Genomic DNA, 14,960 nt, shown 5'->3' with positions numbered 1-14,960 from the left:
CTGCAAACAGCCTTTTTATGCAGACAAGTATAGACCCAGAACTAAACCTCTTATCCACTATCTATGACAATCATCACTTCAATGATCAAAATTGCAGATATTTTACAGTACATGATGTAAGCAATGTATTAACAGATAATCACAATATCTCTGTAATCAACTTGAACGTTAGATCCCTAGGTAAACACTTCGATGATGTTAGTGCCTTGATTGAAACTATTGACAACAAATTCTCTTATACTTACTGAAACGTGGTTGAAAGAGGATACTACTCAACTCTTTAACATGCCTAACTACTCGGCAATTCACAACTGTCGTCAAATGCAGAGAGGTGGTGGTACTGCTCTTTACTACCACCAAGAACTAACATGCTTAAAAATAATTAGAACTAGAGACTGCTGTGGGGAGTATATCTTCGCCAGTTTCAGAGTCAAGGGTGCCGAGTCTGTCCTGTCTGTGGGTACAGTCTATAGAATTCCTAACACTGATGTGTCTGAATTCAATTCAAACCTTAGAAATCTAATACTAGATAACAGACTGAACAAAAACCATCTAATTATCGCAGGGGACTTTAATATTGACCTCTGCGAGCCTGAACATCCTACTGCTGTTCGCTTCCTCAACTGTATGAATTCCTGCTTCCTCATACCCTTAATCACTAGACCAACTAGAATCACTGATAGTACTGCTGCGACTCTAGATCACATCTGGACCAACATAACCTCTCCGCTTACTTCAGGTATAATCACCGATAGCACTACAGACCATTACTCCACATTTCTCTTAACTAACATTATCAAACCACCTCTTGAGTCAAGGGAGTTAAGCTTTAGGCTGCACAATGAAACTGCTATAAACAATTTTATAACTGCTGCTGCTAATGTCAACTGGGAGTCCGAGTTAGGTAACTTAGGGACATCAACCTAGCAGTGCAATCTTTTCTACAAACAACTCTTAGCCTTTATAACACCCACTGTCCTATGCTTACAAAACAAGTCACAAACAAAAGGCTTAACAATCCTTCGCTTACGAAGGGAATACTTAAATCCATTAACAAAAAACACGACCTTGAGAAGAAGTATAGGTTAGGAACCATCTCCAAAGAATTCTCAAAGAATTACTCGTTATTGCTTTCTAAAATAATTAGACGAGCCAAAACTAAATACTACGAAGATAAATTTACCCAAATAAAGAGCAATATTAAAAAAAACTTTGAGCACAATTTCACAAATATTGGGATCAAAGAAGACTTTAAATAACAAACCAACACTCCTGTCCAGTAACGATGGTCAGCTTTCAGCCTCTGATTCTGCTACTGAGTTCAGTAGGTTCTTCTCTTCCTTTGGGTCATCCCTTCCAAATGATATTCCATCTTCCAGTACTGACGTTAAGGACTATCTTACAGGTAACTATCCACAGTCTCTGTACCTAAAGCCTAAAATTCCACTGTCGTCAATGAGATAATCCTTTCCCTTAAAACCAACTCTAATGCCCTTGAGGAGATACCAACTTTAATTTACAAAAAAGCCTCCAGATCTTTAGCCCCTGCTATTGCATTGCTCTTCAACAAGTCACTTGAACTCCAAACCTTTCCAGATATTCTAAAAAAAAGCGAGAGTAACACCTGTCCACAAATGTGGTGATCTCACAGATGTTAACAACTACAGACCTATATCAATCCTGCCAAACTTGTCAAAATTTTTTGAAAAACTAATCTATAAGCAGCTTTACTCGTATCTAGCCAAACACAATATACTTAGCCCTTGCCAATATGGCTTCAGACCCAAAAAAAGCACTAACGATGCACTTATTAATATGCTTAACTCGATTCATACAGCTCTTGATAAAAATGAGTTCCCTGTTGGGTTATTTGTGGACCTGTGTAAAGCTTTTGACACTGTCAACCACCAAAACCTTCTTAAATTACATCATTATGGAGTCAGAGGACACTCCCTGCAATACCTCAAATCCTACCTTACTGACAGGCTCCAGTATTTTTCTGTGAATAATTCAATTTCTCCCACCCTACCCATCAACATTGGTGTTCCTCAGGGCAGCATACTTGGCCCTCTCCTCTTTCTCATCTACATTAATGACCTTCCAAATGCCTCCCAACACCTCAAACCAATTCTATTTGCTGATGACACAACCTTCATTTACTCCAGTCCTAACCCCCCTTGCTCTAAATGCCACAGTAAATACTGAGCTAAATAAAGTCCATCTTTGGCTAACTGCCAACAAACTCACCCTTAACATTGACAAAACTTTCTATATTCTGTTTGGCAATAAATCCTCTAATCAAATAAATCTCAAAATAAACAATACCCAAATTTGTAACAAATTAGATGGCAAATTCCTTGGCATTCTCATTGACCAAAAGCTGAATTTCCAGGGACACATTCTAAATATATCAAAATAAGTTTAAAAACTGTTGGCATTCTTTCTAAGATCAGATATTATGTACCCCGCCCTGCCCTGGTGACTCTCTATTACTCCCTTATCTATCCATATCTCAACTATGGTATTTGTGCTTGGGGCTCTACTACCCAAAATCATTTACGTCCTCTAATTACTCAACACAAAGCTGCTATTAGGACAATATCCGACTCTGGCCCCAGACATCACTCGGTACCCCTACTCAAATCTCTGAATATGTTAGACATTAAGTCACTGCACATTCTCTCATGTGTATTATTCATATATAAAACGCTAAACTGTAATGCCAATCCTGACCTCAAAAGCTTCATAGAAGGTTGTAACAGAACCCATGAGCACCACACCAGAAATAAATAGTTTTGATATTCCTAGAGTACGACTTAATCAAACTAGAAATGCTCTACAAATCAAGGGACCCAGATTGTGGAATGACCTTCCCAACCATGTTAAAGACTGTACCTCTCTCAACCAGTTTAAGATAAAAACGAAGCTATACCTAATAAATTCCCTGTAACCTACCTTACCCCTCTATTGTCAACCAATGTCTGTTTTTTTTATTTTTTAAAGAGCGCTGTTTGTCGACAGAATTGTATTTGTGCTGCTTTTTCAGCTATGTTTCATTTCATGTTTCTTTTTACTCTTTATGCTCAATTAGTAGCAAGCTTTAGTCATTTAAGTTTTTCATGCCCTAAACGCTTTGTGTAATAGTGGCTTTAGGCATTGTATGTACTAGCTCTATCTATAAGTCCACCAATCTTTGTAAAAATTTCTTGTATGTATATACCGTACCTAAATAAACATTATTTATTATTTCTTAAATTACATCATTATGGAGTCAGAGGACACTCCCTGCAATACCTCAAATCTCACCTTACTGACAGGCTCCAGTATGTTCCTGTGAATAATTCAATTTCTCCCACCCTACCCATCAACATCGGTGTTCCTGAGGGCAGCATACTTGGCCCTCTCCTCTTTCTCATCTACATTAATGACCTTCCAAATGCTCCCAAAACCTCAAACCAATTCTATTTGCTGACAACACAACCTTCATTTACACCAATCCTGACCCCCTTGCTCTAAATGCCACAGTGAATACTGAGCTAAATAAAGTTCATCTTTGGCTAACTGCCAACAAACTCACCCTTAACAGTGACAAAACTTTCTATATTCTGTTTGACAATAAATCCTCTAATCAAATAAACCTCAGGATAAACAATACCCAAATTTGTAACCAAATAGATGGCAAATTCTTTGGCGTTCTCATTGACCATAAGCTGAATTTCCAGGGACACATTCTAAATATATCAAAAAAAGTTTCAAAAACTGTTGGCATTCTTTCTAAGATCAGATATTATGTACTTCGCCCTGCCCTGGTGACGCTCTATTACTCCCTCATCTATCCATATCTCAATTATGGTATTTGTGCTTGGGGTTCTACTACTCAAAATCATTTACGTCCTCTAATTACTCAACACAAAGCTGCTATTAGGACAATATCCGACTCTGGCCCCAGACATCACTCGGTACCTCTGCTCAAATCTCTGCATATGTTAGATATTAGGTCACTGAACATTCTCTCATGTTTGTTATACATATATAAAACGTTGAACTGTAATGCCAATCCTGACCTCAAAAGCTTCATTGAAGGTTGTAACAGAACCCATGAGCACCACACCAGAAACAAATACAGTTTTGTTATTCCAAGAGTACGACTTAATCAAACTAGAAATGCTCTACAAATCAAGGGACCCAGAATGTGGAATGACCTTCCCAATCATGTTAAAGACTGTACCTCTTTCAACCAGCTTAAGATAAAAACTAAGCACTACCTAATAAATTCCCTGTAACCTACCTTACCCCTCTATTGTCAACCCGTGTCTGTTTTTTTAAACAACGCTGTTTGTCGACCTAATTGTATTTGTGCTGCTCTTTCTGCCATGTTCCCCCCTTTTATATTTTTATTTTTAATTGTTCTCAACACATTTTATACTTTAATCTCAATTAGTATTAAGTTTTAGTCTTTAATGTTTTTCCTGCTTTGCGTAATAGTGGCTTTAGGCATTGTATGTACTAGCTCTATCTATAAATCTATCAATTTTTGTAAAACCTCTTGTATGTATGTACCTTACCTGAATAAACATTTATTTATTTATTTATTTATATACCCATCCAGTGGGCAGTAGTGGACCCCATACTCATCCTGTAGATGATAGTGGACCCCAAACCCATCCTGTGGGCAGTAGTGGACCCATACTCATCCTGTAGATGATAGTGAACCCCAAACCCATCCTATGGGCAGTAGTGGACCCCAGATCCATCCTGCAGGCGGTAGTGGACGCCATACACATCCTGTGTGTGTGGTAGTGGACCATATACCCATCCAGTAGGCGGTAGTGGACCCCATACCTATCCTATGGGTAGTTATTGGGCCCAGACCCATCTTACAAGTGGTATGGACCCCTTACCCACCTAACAGGTGGTAGTGGACCCTATGCCCATCCTACAGAAGGTAAAAAGATACTATACTATCCTATTTGCAGTAGTTTACCCCATAGACATTCCAATGTAACATCGTTTTCTATAGACGTTCCTACAATACATTCTTTAAAGATTTTTAAAGCACAAACTAGTGTATATAATGTTGATTGGTAAGCACTATTATACTATGTAATAAATTATAGTGCTTATTATAATTTACTAAGAACAACTACTATTTCTCAAAACAAAACTACGAACCTTCAATAGGATGTAGCTGATCTGCAATATTCTAAGAGCATGGGCAATAGCAGGTAAATTTTACAACCCATGTGTGACCTGAAAACTACAATTTTCATTATAATTGAACCAATCACGACTATTCTGTTGTCTACGGCAATGGACGGGTACTGTGAGACGTAAATTGGTATGTGAGGAAGAGTTTCGGCCTTGAAAAAATATAACTGGGAATATACCACATATGTACTAATTCATAAGCAAAATAATGACTATAAGCATTAAGTTATATATGTGCTGTCTTGTGTGAGAGCGGGTTGCCAGGGAAGAGGACTCAGGCTTCTAGGAACAAGGTGACCGACGGTTAATCAGTTTATACCTTCCTTGAGAGGCGGGGTGAAATGTTTGAGGATATGGCTGGCTGAACGGCAGTCACAGACCTGCTCGTGTGCCAGGTAAGTCCACTACGGGCTCACCATAGACCATGCTACTTGGAACTTGTTGTTCCCAGTAGCTGAATCTTAAAGAACAACAACACGCTGGCTGAAGAAAGTCTGGTTGTGGGAGTATAACTGGCAAGCCCTCCAGATCTCTGTCTGTGGCAGCAACGAAGTGGAGCAGACAACTATGCAGGAGCCTGATGTGATCTTAGTGATCAAGTTAAGTCTGCAGTATGTGAGTAATGAATGTAAGACTAACCGGGTGTGGAGCGTTATAGTAATCATTCATTATTAAGGATTTAGGCGGAAGTTACGAGTGTAGGTGGTGACCGCGGAGGTCAAGTTGTTTATGGGTATTGGGAGTTTATTTAACTAGACAGACTATGTTAATATGTTCTTATTTATCAGTCTATTCTTTGTAAGTAAATGAGTAACCTTCCATATGTTCCCTCATTGTATTCCTGTACAAACCTAGTGGTACGCTTCAAGGGTCTGGTGTGTGTAGAAGTACACGGCGGTAGAAACGGTTGCTGAGGCAAGGTGTTATGTGTTATGTAATCACTGTGTGCAGAATGAACCGGGGTTCAGCGTCACGACAAACTTATGAGCCCATAACTCACGATCCCCTTACTCACGAGCCCCTTACTCACGAGTCCCTTACTCACAATCACCTTATTCATGAGCCCCTTACTCACGAGCCCCTTTCTCACAAGCCCCTTACTCACGAGCCCTTTTCTCATGAGCCCCTTATTCACGAGCCCCTTTCTCACGAGCCCCATACTCACGAACCCCTTACTCACGAGCCCCTTACTTACAAGCCCCATACTCACGAGCCCCTTATTCACGAGCCCCTTACTCACGAGCCCCTTACTCACGAGCCCCTTATTCACGAGCCCCTTACTCACGAGCCCCATATTCACGAGCCCCTTACTCACGAGCCCCTTATTCACGAGCCCCATACTCACGAGCCCCATACTCACGAGCCCCTTACTAACGAGCCCCTTACTCACGAGCCCCTTTCTCACAAGCCCCTTACTCACGAGCCCTTTTCTCATGAGCCCCTTATTCACGAGCCCCTTTCTCACGAGCCCCATACTCACGAACCCCTTACTCACGAGCCCCTTACTTACAAGCCCCATACTCACGAGCCCCTTATTCACGAGCCCCTTATTCACGAGCCCCTTACTCACGAGCCCCATATTCACGAGCCCCTTACTCACGAGCCCCTTACTAACGAGCCCCTTACTCACGAGCCCCTTACTCAAACTCATCCTTCAACTGTTGCAGTCGCCTTCAGCTCCTCTATACCGATCTCTTCTCTCAATCACAGTTCCAGTAAGAGGTAACAACCTTCGCTCTTTTAAGATCACGTATCCCCTTGAGCTTCCTCCTGCCGCTGTAACAGATGGTGGGAAATGGCTCTGGCTAGGTCACGTATGGTTAACTCACAGGCACTTAATGGAACACTGCTCTGCTCCTTATTGTCCCAACTGCATTGTTCCTCTTGCAGAAGTGGACTACCTTGTGGAATGGCTCGAATTTTAGGATGATCGTCGGTCTTGCTTTCCTAATGCCCCTTGATGGAGTTCTTGGTGACTCTTGATAGAGTTCTTGGTGACTCTTGATAGAGTCCTTGGTGACTCTTGATACAGTCCTTGGTGACTCTTGATACAGTTCTTGGTGACTCTGGATACAGTCCTTGGTGACTCTGGATACAGTCCTTGGTGACTCTTGATACAGTCCTTGGTGACTCTTGATACAGTCCTTGGTGACTCTTGATACAGTCCTTGGTGACTCTTGATAAGAGTCCTTGGCGACTCTGGATAAGAGTCCTTGGTGACTCTTGATAAGAGTCCTTGGTGACTCTTGATAAGAGTCCTTGGTGACTCTGGATACAGTCCTTGGTGACTCTGGATACAGTCCTTGGTGACTCTTGATACTGTCCTTGGTGACTCTGGATACAGTCCTTGGTGACTCTTGATATGAGTCCTTGGTGACTCTTGATAAGAGTCCTTGGTGACTCTTGATAAGAGTTCTTGGTGACTCTTGATACAGTCCTTGGTGACTCTTGATAAGAGTCCTTGGTGACTCTGGATAAGAGTCCTTGGTGACTCTTGATAAGAGTCCTTGGTGACTCTTGATAAGAGTCCTTGGTGACTCTTGATACAGTCCTTGGTGACTCTTGATAAGAGTCCTTGGTGACTCTGGATAAGAGTCCTTGGTGACTCTTGATAAGAGTCCTTGGTGACTCTTGATAAGAGTCCTTGGTGACTCTTGATAAGAGTCCTTGGTGACTCTTGATAAGAATCCTTGGTGAGTTCTTGGAATATCCAGCGACACTGATGGTGCTACAGAGTCTACCCGGCGTCCTACCTTATTTTGATACTTACATATAACCTGATCCTCACCTGGCAGCATACCAGGAACACTTCCCTATAACCTGATCCTCACCTGGCAGACCAGGAACACTTACCTATAACCTGACCTTCACCTGGCAGGAGACCAGGAACACTTACCTATAACCTGATCCTCACCTGGCAGACCAGGAACACTTACCTATAACCTGACCTTCACCTGGCAGGAGACCAGGAACACTTACCTATAACCTGATCCTCACCTGGCAGACCAGGAACACTTACCTATAACCTGACCTTCACCTGGCAGGAGACCAGGAACACTTACCTATAACCTGATCCTCACCTGGCAGACCAGGAACACTTACCTATAACCTGATCCTCACCTGGCAGGAGACCAGGAACACTTACCTATAACCTGATCCTCACCTGGCAGACCAGGATCACTTACCTATAACTTGGAGGGTGATCCTCAAGTTTCTGGTGGGTGAGTGGAGAAAGTCAACGCGACAGCGGTACTGGCCCTCATCCTTCAAGTGGACCTTCTCAAGGAGCAGTCCTCGTGGGCTCTTCCCCAGCATCATATACGCGCGGCTCCTGATCCTATGCTCTGCCCAGTGACTCGCGCGCTCGAGGCTCACACCCCGCGAGTCCACACTGGCCAGGGAGAGAGAGAACACTGCTGAAGGTGTGGCAGAGTATAGGTTGGCGAACCTCTTCTGGGATGGAAAGCCTTGCAATTTTCTATTGAACAATGAGATTAGTTCATAGAACTGCCTTTTTTAAAAACATTCCTTAAAATTAAAAAAAAGGTGACCAGTAATCAAAGTTCCTCTTGTATATGGACTTGGGAATTCAACTAAAATGGGTGCATTTTTATGTATTGTAACTTCTTCATCTCCTCGCAGGTATTTGGGTAAAATCACAAAACTAGAGTGTAATCTGCAGGAAGAGTAATAAGTGATGATTGCATGTAGCAATGAAAATACATTTGCGTATTAACAATTAGAGAGTAATGTATTAATAATATAAAACACTGCATCAGCTACTCGACCTAATTATGGGTATATAAACATGTTTAAGAAACTAACAAATAAAATATGGCTTGACCAGAGTGTCTATCAACATATACAAGAGGATTTGCCTTCATACCTTCCCTCAGGAGGTCTGGAGGAGTCACACACACACACGCACAGGACCCTCAGCTGAGTGTAAGGCTCCTCAGCTGAGAGTAAGGCTCCTCAGCTGAGAGTAAGGCTCCTCAGCTGGGAGTAAGGCTCCTCAGCTGAGAGTAAGGCTCCTCAGCTGAGAGGAAGGCTCCTCAGCTGAGAGTAAGGCTCCTCAGCTGAGAGTAAGGCTCCTCAGCTGAGCGTAAGGCTCCTCAGCTGAGAGTAAGGCTCCTCAGCTGAGAGGAAGGCTCCTCAGCTGAGAGTAAGGCTCCTCAGCTGAGAGTAAGGCTCCTCAGCTGGGAGTAGGGCTCCTCAGCTGGGAGTAAGGCTCCTCAGCTGAGAGTAAGGCTCCTCAGCTGAGAATAAGGCTCCTCAGCTGAGAGTAAGGCTCCTCAGCTGAGAGTAAGGCTCCTCAGCTGAGAGTAAAGCTCCTCAGCTGAGCATAAGGCTCCTCAGCTGAGAGTAAGGCTCCTCAGCTGAGAGGAAGGCTCCTCAGCTGAGAGTAAGGCTCCTCAGCTGAGAGTAAGGCTCCTCAGCTGGGAGTAGGGCTCCTCAGCTGGGAGTAAGGCTCCTCAGCTGAGAGTAAGGCTCCTCAGCTGAGAGTAAGGCTCCTCAGCTGAGAGTAAGGTTCCTCAGCTGAGAGTAAGGCTCCTCAGCTGAAAGTAAGGCTCCTCAGCTGGGAGTAGGGCTCCTCAGCTGGGAGTAAGGCTCCTCAGCTGAGGGTAAGGCTCCTCAGCTGAGAGGAAGGCTCCTCAGCTGAGAGTAAGGCTCCTCAGCTGAGAGTAAGGCTCCTCAGCTGAGAGGAAGGCTCCTCAGCTGAGAGTAAGGCTCCTCAGCTGAGAGTAAGGCTCCTCAGCTGGGAGTAGGGCTCTTCAGCTGGGAGTAGGGCTCCTCAGCTGGGAGTAGGGCTCCTCAGCTGAGAGTAGGGCTCCTCAGCTGGGAGTAGGGCTCCTCAGCTGAGAGGAAGGCTCCTCAGCTGAGAGTAAGGCTCCTCAGCTGGGAGTAAGGCTCCTCAGCTGAGAGTAAGGCTCCTCAGCTGAGAGGAAGGTTCCTCAGCTGAGAGTAAGGCTCCTCAGCTGGGAGTAGGGCTCCTCAGCTGAGAGTAGGGCTCCTCAGCTGGGAGTAGGGCTCCTCAGCTGAAAGTAGGGCTCCTCAGCTGGGAGTAGGGCTCCTCAGCTGGGAGTAGGGCTCCTCAGCTGGGAGTAGGGCTCCTCAGCTGAGAGTAAGGCTCCTCAACTGGGAGTAAGGCTCCTCAGCTGAGAGTAAGGCTCCTCAGCTGGGAGTAAGGCTCCTCAGCTGGGAGTAGGGCTCCTCAGCTGAGAGTAAGGCTCCTCAGCTGGGAGTAAGGCTCCTCAGCTGAGAGTAAGGCTCCTCAGCTGGGAGTAAGGCTCCTCAGCTGAGAGTAAGGCTCCTCAGCTGAGAGTAAGGCTCCTCAGCTGAGAGTAAGGCTCCTCAGCTGAGAGTAAGGCTCCTCAGCTGAAAGTAAGGCTCCTCAGCTGGGAGTAGGGCTCCTCAGCTGGGAGTAGGGCTCCTCAGCTGGGAGTAAGGCTCCTCAGCTGAGAGGAAGGCTCCTCAGCTGAGAGGAAGGCTCCTCAGCTGGGAGTAAGGCTCCTCAGCTGAGGGTAAGGCTCCTCAGCTGAGAGGAAGGCTCCTCAGCTGAGAGTAAGGCTCCTCAGCTGAGAGTAAGGCTCCTCAGCTGAGAGGAAGGCTCCTCAGCTGAGAGTAAGGCTCCTCAGCTGGGAGTAGGGCTCCTCAGCTGGGAGTAGGGCTCCTCAGCTGGGAGTAGGGCTCCTCAGCTGGGAGTAGGGCTCCTTAGCTGAGAGTAGGGCTCCTCAGCTGGGAGTAGGGCTCCTCAGCTGGGAGTAGGGCTCCTCAGCTGGGAGTAAGGCAGCTCAGCTGGGAGTAGGGCTCCTCAGCTGGGAGTAGGGCTCCTCAGCTGGGAGTAAGGCTCCTCAGCTGAGAGTAAGGCTCCTCAGCTGAGAGCAAGGCTCCTCAGCTGAGAGTAAGGCTCCTCTACTGAGAGCCATAGGTCATAACCACATTACTTATGAGGTTAGCGTACCCCCCCCCCCCCCCGTAGTAGCAGCGGTTCTCTGATTGGCTGATGGAGAAACACAGGCTGAAGGCTGACTTGAGTGTGACCTCCACGCCAGTCAAGTCATTCACGGTGTCGGACACACTGAGAATAGTCGTCTGTGTAAGCAGGTAAAGTCCATTAACTAGACCTCGCCATTCCAAGTCTTCATGTACGCCAACATTAATATGTCGTAAATAGCCTGCAAGAGCCTTGTATCCCGTGGGCCAACTATTTACAACAAATCGCGTGAAGTTCGCGGAAACGTGAGAGTAGCTACCACAAGATGTGTGCATGTCCTGCAGTAGCTACTATAAGCAGTCTTACGGAGAGATCAGCAAGCCAGCTACGAGACCCTGGCGTCACCACCAGCTATTCAGATCTCCATAGCTGTGTGTGTGTGTGTGTGTGTGATTGGAAGGGGGGGGGGGGTTAAGGCCAGCCAGTATTGTAAGTAGTATTTACCGGGATTTACTGTTATCACTCATCTCGTTGATCACCCGGAACAGGTGAAGGCTAAGTGTGAAGATGGACCCGAGAGTAAATGAGTGATTATCTGTGGTATCCCGACGTTCAGAGGCATGAGCAAATGTGTATGTATTAAACAAACACACATTAAGATATGTGCATTCTCTGGTGTCTGTGTGCTTGACACGTCCTAAATGTGATAATTGTGCATGTCTTTACAGCTTCTGATTACCAGGAAGGAACTCACATTAAGTCTCGGTTGCGACCGGCAGTGTCAGTTTGACCTTGTCTTGTGATTGGTTGTCCAGGGAAAGTGTTAAGACAGGATTGTTGATGTGATGACTGCGTGAGCTTTTTTTTTTATTTTCTTTATTATAATACAACAAAAAATACAATGAAAGTAAGGAATCATACACAGTACAGTACCAACAGCACAGGATACAACACCAACAACCAAGTACCATACCATACCAATACAAGCCAAACACACCAAACAAAACTGAAACATAATACAGAAAATATACACACACAAGGAACACGCACGCACTTGCAACAGGAAACGGTGCTAACACGCACAGAACAGGGAAACAGAATTACATCATAGGAAACAGAAAGGCACGGCAAAAAAAAACATTTACCACTCAAGGAAAAAAACAAAACATACTAATAAAAAATAAACATCCACAAAGGCCACCAAACAAACTGAGCCCGTTACCACCACCAACACAATAAACATGGAGCAGGTAACACATAACAGCCCCAACAAGGACAACCGGAAAATTAAAGTCACATAAAAAACATGGAACAGAAGAACACAACAGCCCTGACAAGGGCAAAATTGGGAAAGATTGGAACCCCAAACAAGCATACAACCACGCCCAAACTAAACATATTATTGAGGAACATGGGTCACATGAAATGCCAGATACTAGACCTAATTTAACAACATACAATAAAAACAGACTATGTCCACCATACCACACACATACACACACCATCATCACAAACACGGAAGGGAGACACCTCCGGTCCACTCTACATGAAGATATCCTTGAAATGGTAAGAATGGAGGTGGTCTACCATTGAGAAACCCACCTGAGGTAGACTAGAAACCCACTTTTCAACACCACATGCAAATCATGCCCTACACTACCACCATCACCTGAGTCTACAACCCCCATCTCGGTCCACTGGCACCCGGGGGGCTCACAGGTAGGAACCGTCAAAGGAGCCACTGCTCCCCACTCCGTCTCCTCTACAAGCACCATCTCCTCCACCGCCATCTCATCGGCCATAGTCTCCACAGGGTCCTCACCGCCAAGGGACCGCCACCCGGCAGCGAATCTCCTCTGTTAGGAACCAGCCCAACTGTATGCAACTTGTCCTGGAGGCATCCCTGAGGATGCACACCGTCCACAGGCGAGGCAGCCCGGGATGCCATCTGAGACTTTGGGAGGGACCTCCTCCCCCAGTGGCCTCACCTGCAGATCAGGCACACCAGGCCAGAAGGGGACACCCCTTAGGAAGCCTCCTCCACCTCCACTACAGGCGGCATACTGGATCTCCACCAACACTTGACGCTCAACTACACCCCCACACACTGGCAGTCCGTCGTCCTCCATCAACATAGAGCATACCACCACGCCCTCGCTCTCAGCCGGGACCGACAAACACTCAGGCCCATCACCCGGGAGACTGGAAGGCAGAACAACTCCTCCAGCCAACAACCCCACTGGCACTTCCTGGGTTGTAAGGGGCGGAAAATCATCCTTCCTGAATAAATTCACATGGTCAGCCGCGACCACAGTGCAATCAGCTGCCTGGTGACCCTGCATACCTCAACAGTAACACATATGGGGCTGACCTCTATACAGGCAGCGGAGCATAAACCCAATTAGGGACAACGAAGATAGGACACTTTGTGCCAGGGACATTGTCAGAGTACTGGTGCCATCAAGTATCCCCACACAGTGGCCAGCAGAGACCTGATTTCACCAGATACTGAGCACTTTCCCAAACAACCTGGTCAAAAGCTCATCCAGTAACTCGATCGACGCTCCACGCACCGTCATGCAAATCAAAGTCACACTCGGGTTAACCACCCGAACGGAGCCCGTCCCATCAGGAAGAGGGAAACAACGCCCCCTCACACCGATCAAGGAACTCTTGAAACACAGCTTGATGGAGAAACTGAACCACCCCAAAACAGTCCTGAATCAGCTGAACTCCCATCAGATCGGGAAACTTGACAAGGAGCACTCCACCAATGCAAGACCAACCAATGTGTGATTTACCGGCAAGGAAAACTAAACCAGCCGAGGTAGTCCTCTTCAGGGGAAGCAAGATAGTACCCTTCCTGGAACACTCATACTCAGCACTAGCAGGACATCAAACCAAGCCCAAACCAGCTACGCGTCCTCCACTACCACTGTGAGCACAAAAACTGAGAAGCTCAAAACAAGCACCTCCCCGCTATGATGGCCAGGTGACAAATCTGCATGATCGGCTACTCAGACAAGTGTCTCTCTCACACGACCTTGATAGACGCCTATTATAACATAACGAATGCTCCCTTCGTATTAGTACTATATTAGTAGATATTTGCTCCAAAGCCCTTCCTTAATACTGAGTCCCTACAACCTATCAATTTTGATGTGTATAGAAGCCAGTGGGGGAACCTTTATAGTGCATCCTTAGCATGGAAGGACTCCCACGACCAACGTGATTTGGGAGGTGAAGCCTGTCGAAATAGGAATTACACACCGCTGAACCCTCACTCGATATCATGCACCCCGATCCTAGATGATTTGTTCACGTATTGCTAAGCCCGAGCTTGCATTGTTGAAACCGTCATTACAAATTGGTAACGTTACACTCATCTGCAGCCAGGATGAAGAAAAAAATCACAAAGATCTCTCTTGCTGGTGTCACAGAGTGAGGATGATTAACCTTTAACGCATATGATCTGACTTTTCGCCTACATCAAGCTTCTAAAGGAGAATTGGTTCATAGATTTTAATGAAGAATTATCTCAATTGAGAAGAAATATCAGAAGACCCTGTTATTGCCTACATAATACATTCATTACATGGGGCCAGCCATAGAGGGGCTTGGCAAGTGGTCGTACTCATTGCTAAATGGTGAAAGACATTCTACCACCAGTGTTGATCACACTTATTGTGAAGATCTGAAATCAACTGAAGATATGTTGATGACATTATTGCAGGAACACTTGCTAAAGCTTAAGAAAGCCATTGTGCAAAGTTCCAAAAGCGTTTCATATGCACCACAAAGAATGAAAGTAAGT

The 14,960-nt window shown here is 45.3% G+C and overlaps 1 protein-coding gene across 1 annotated transcript in view; it reads right to left on the bottom strand.

The window, feature by feature from the left end:
* LOC138366709 (neural cell adhesion molecule 1-like) overlaps positions 1-14,960 on the bottom strand; it is a 1,471,037-nt gene that overhangs the window by 1,216,474 nt on the left and 239,603 nt on the right. The window contains exon 4 of the mRNA XM_069327980.1: positions 8,394-8,599. Within this exon, the coding sequence (XP_069184081.1) occupies positions 8,394-8,599 (206 nt within the window). The remainder of the gene's footprint in view (positions 1-8,393; positions 8,600-14,960) is intronic.

This window comes from Procambarus clarkii, chromosome 20 (genome assembly GCF_040958095.1).
Source record: "Procambarus clarkii isolate CNS0578487 chromosome 20, FALCON_Pclarkii_2.0, whole genome shotgun sequence".
In the NCBI taxonomy this organism is placed as follows: domain Eukaryota; kingdom Metazoa; phylum Arthropoda; class Malacostraca; order Decapoda; family Cambaridae; genus Procambarus; species Procambarus clarkii.
This window is presented reverse-complemented; position numbering and strand designations above follow the sequence as displayed.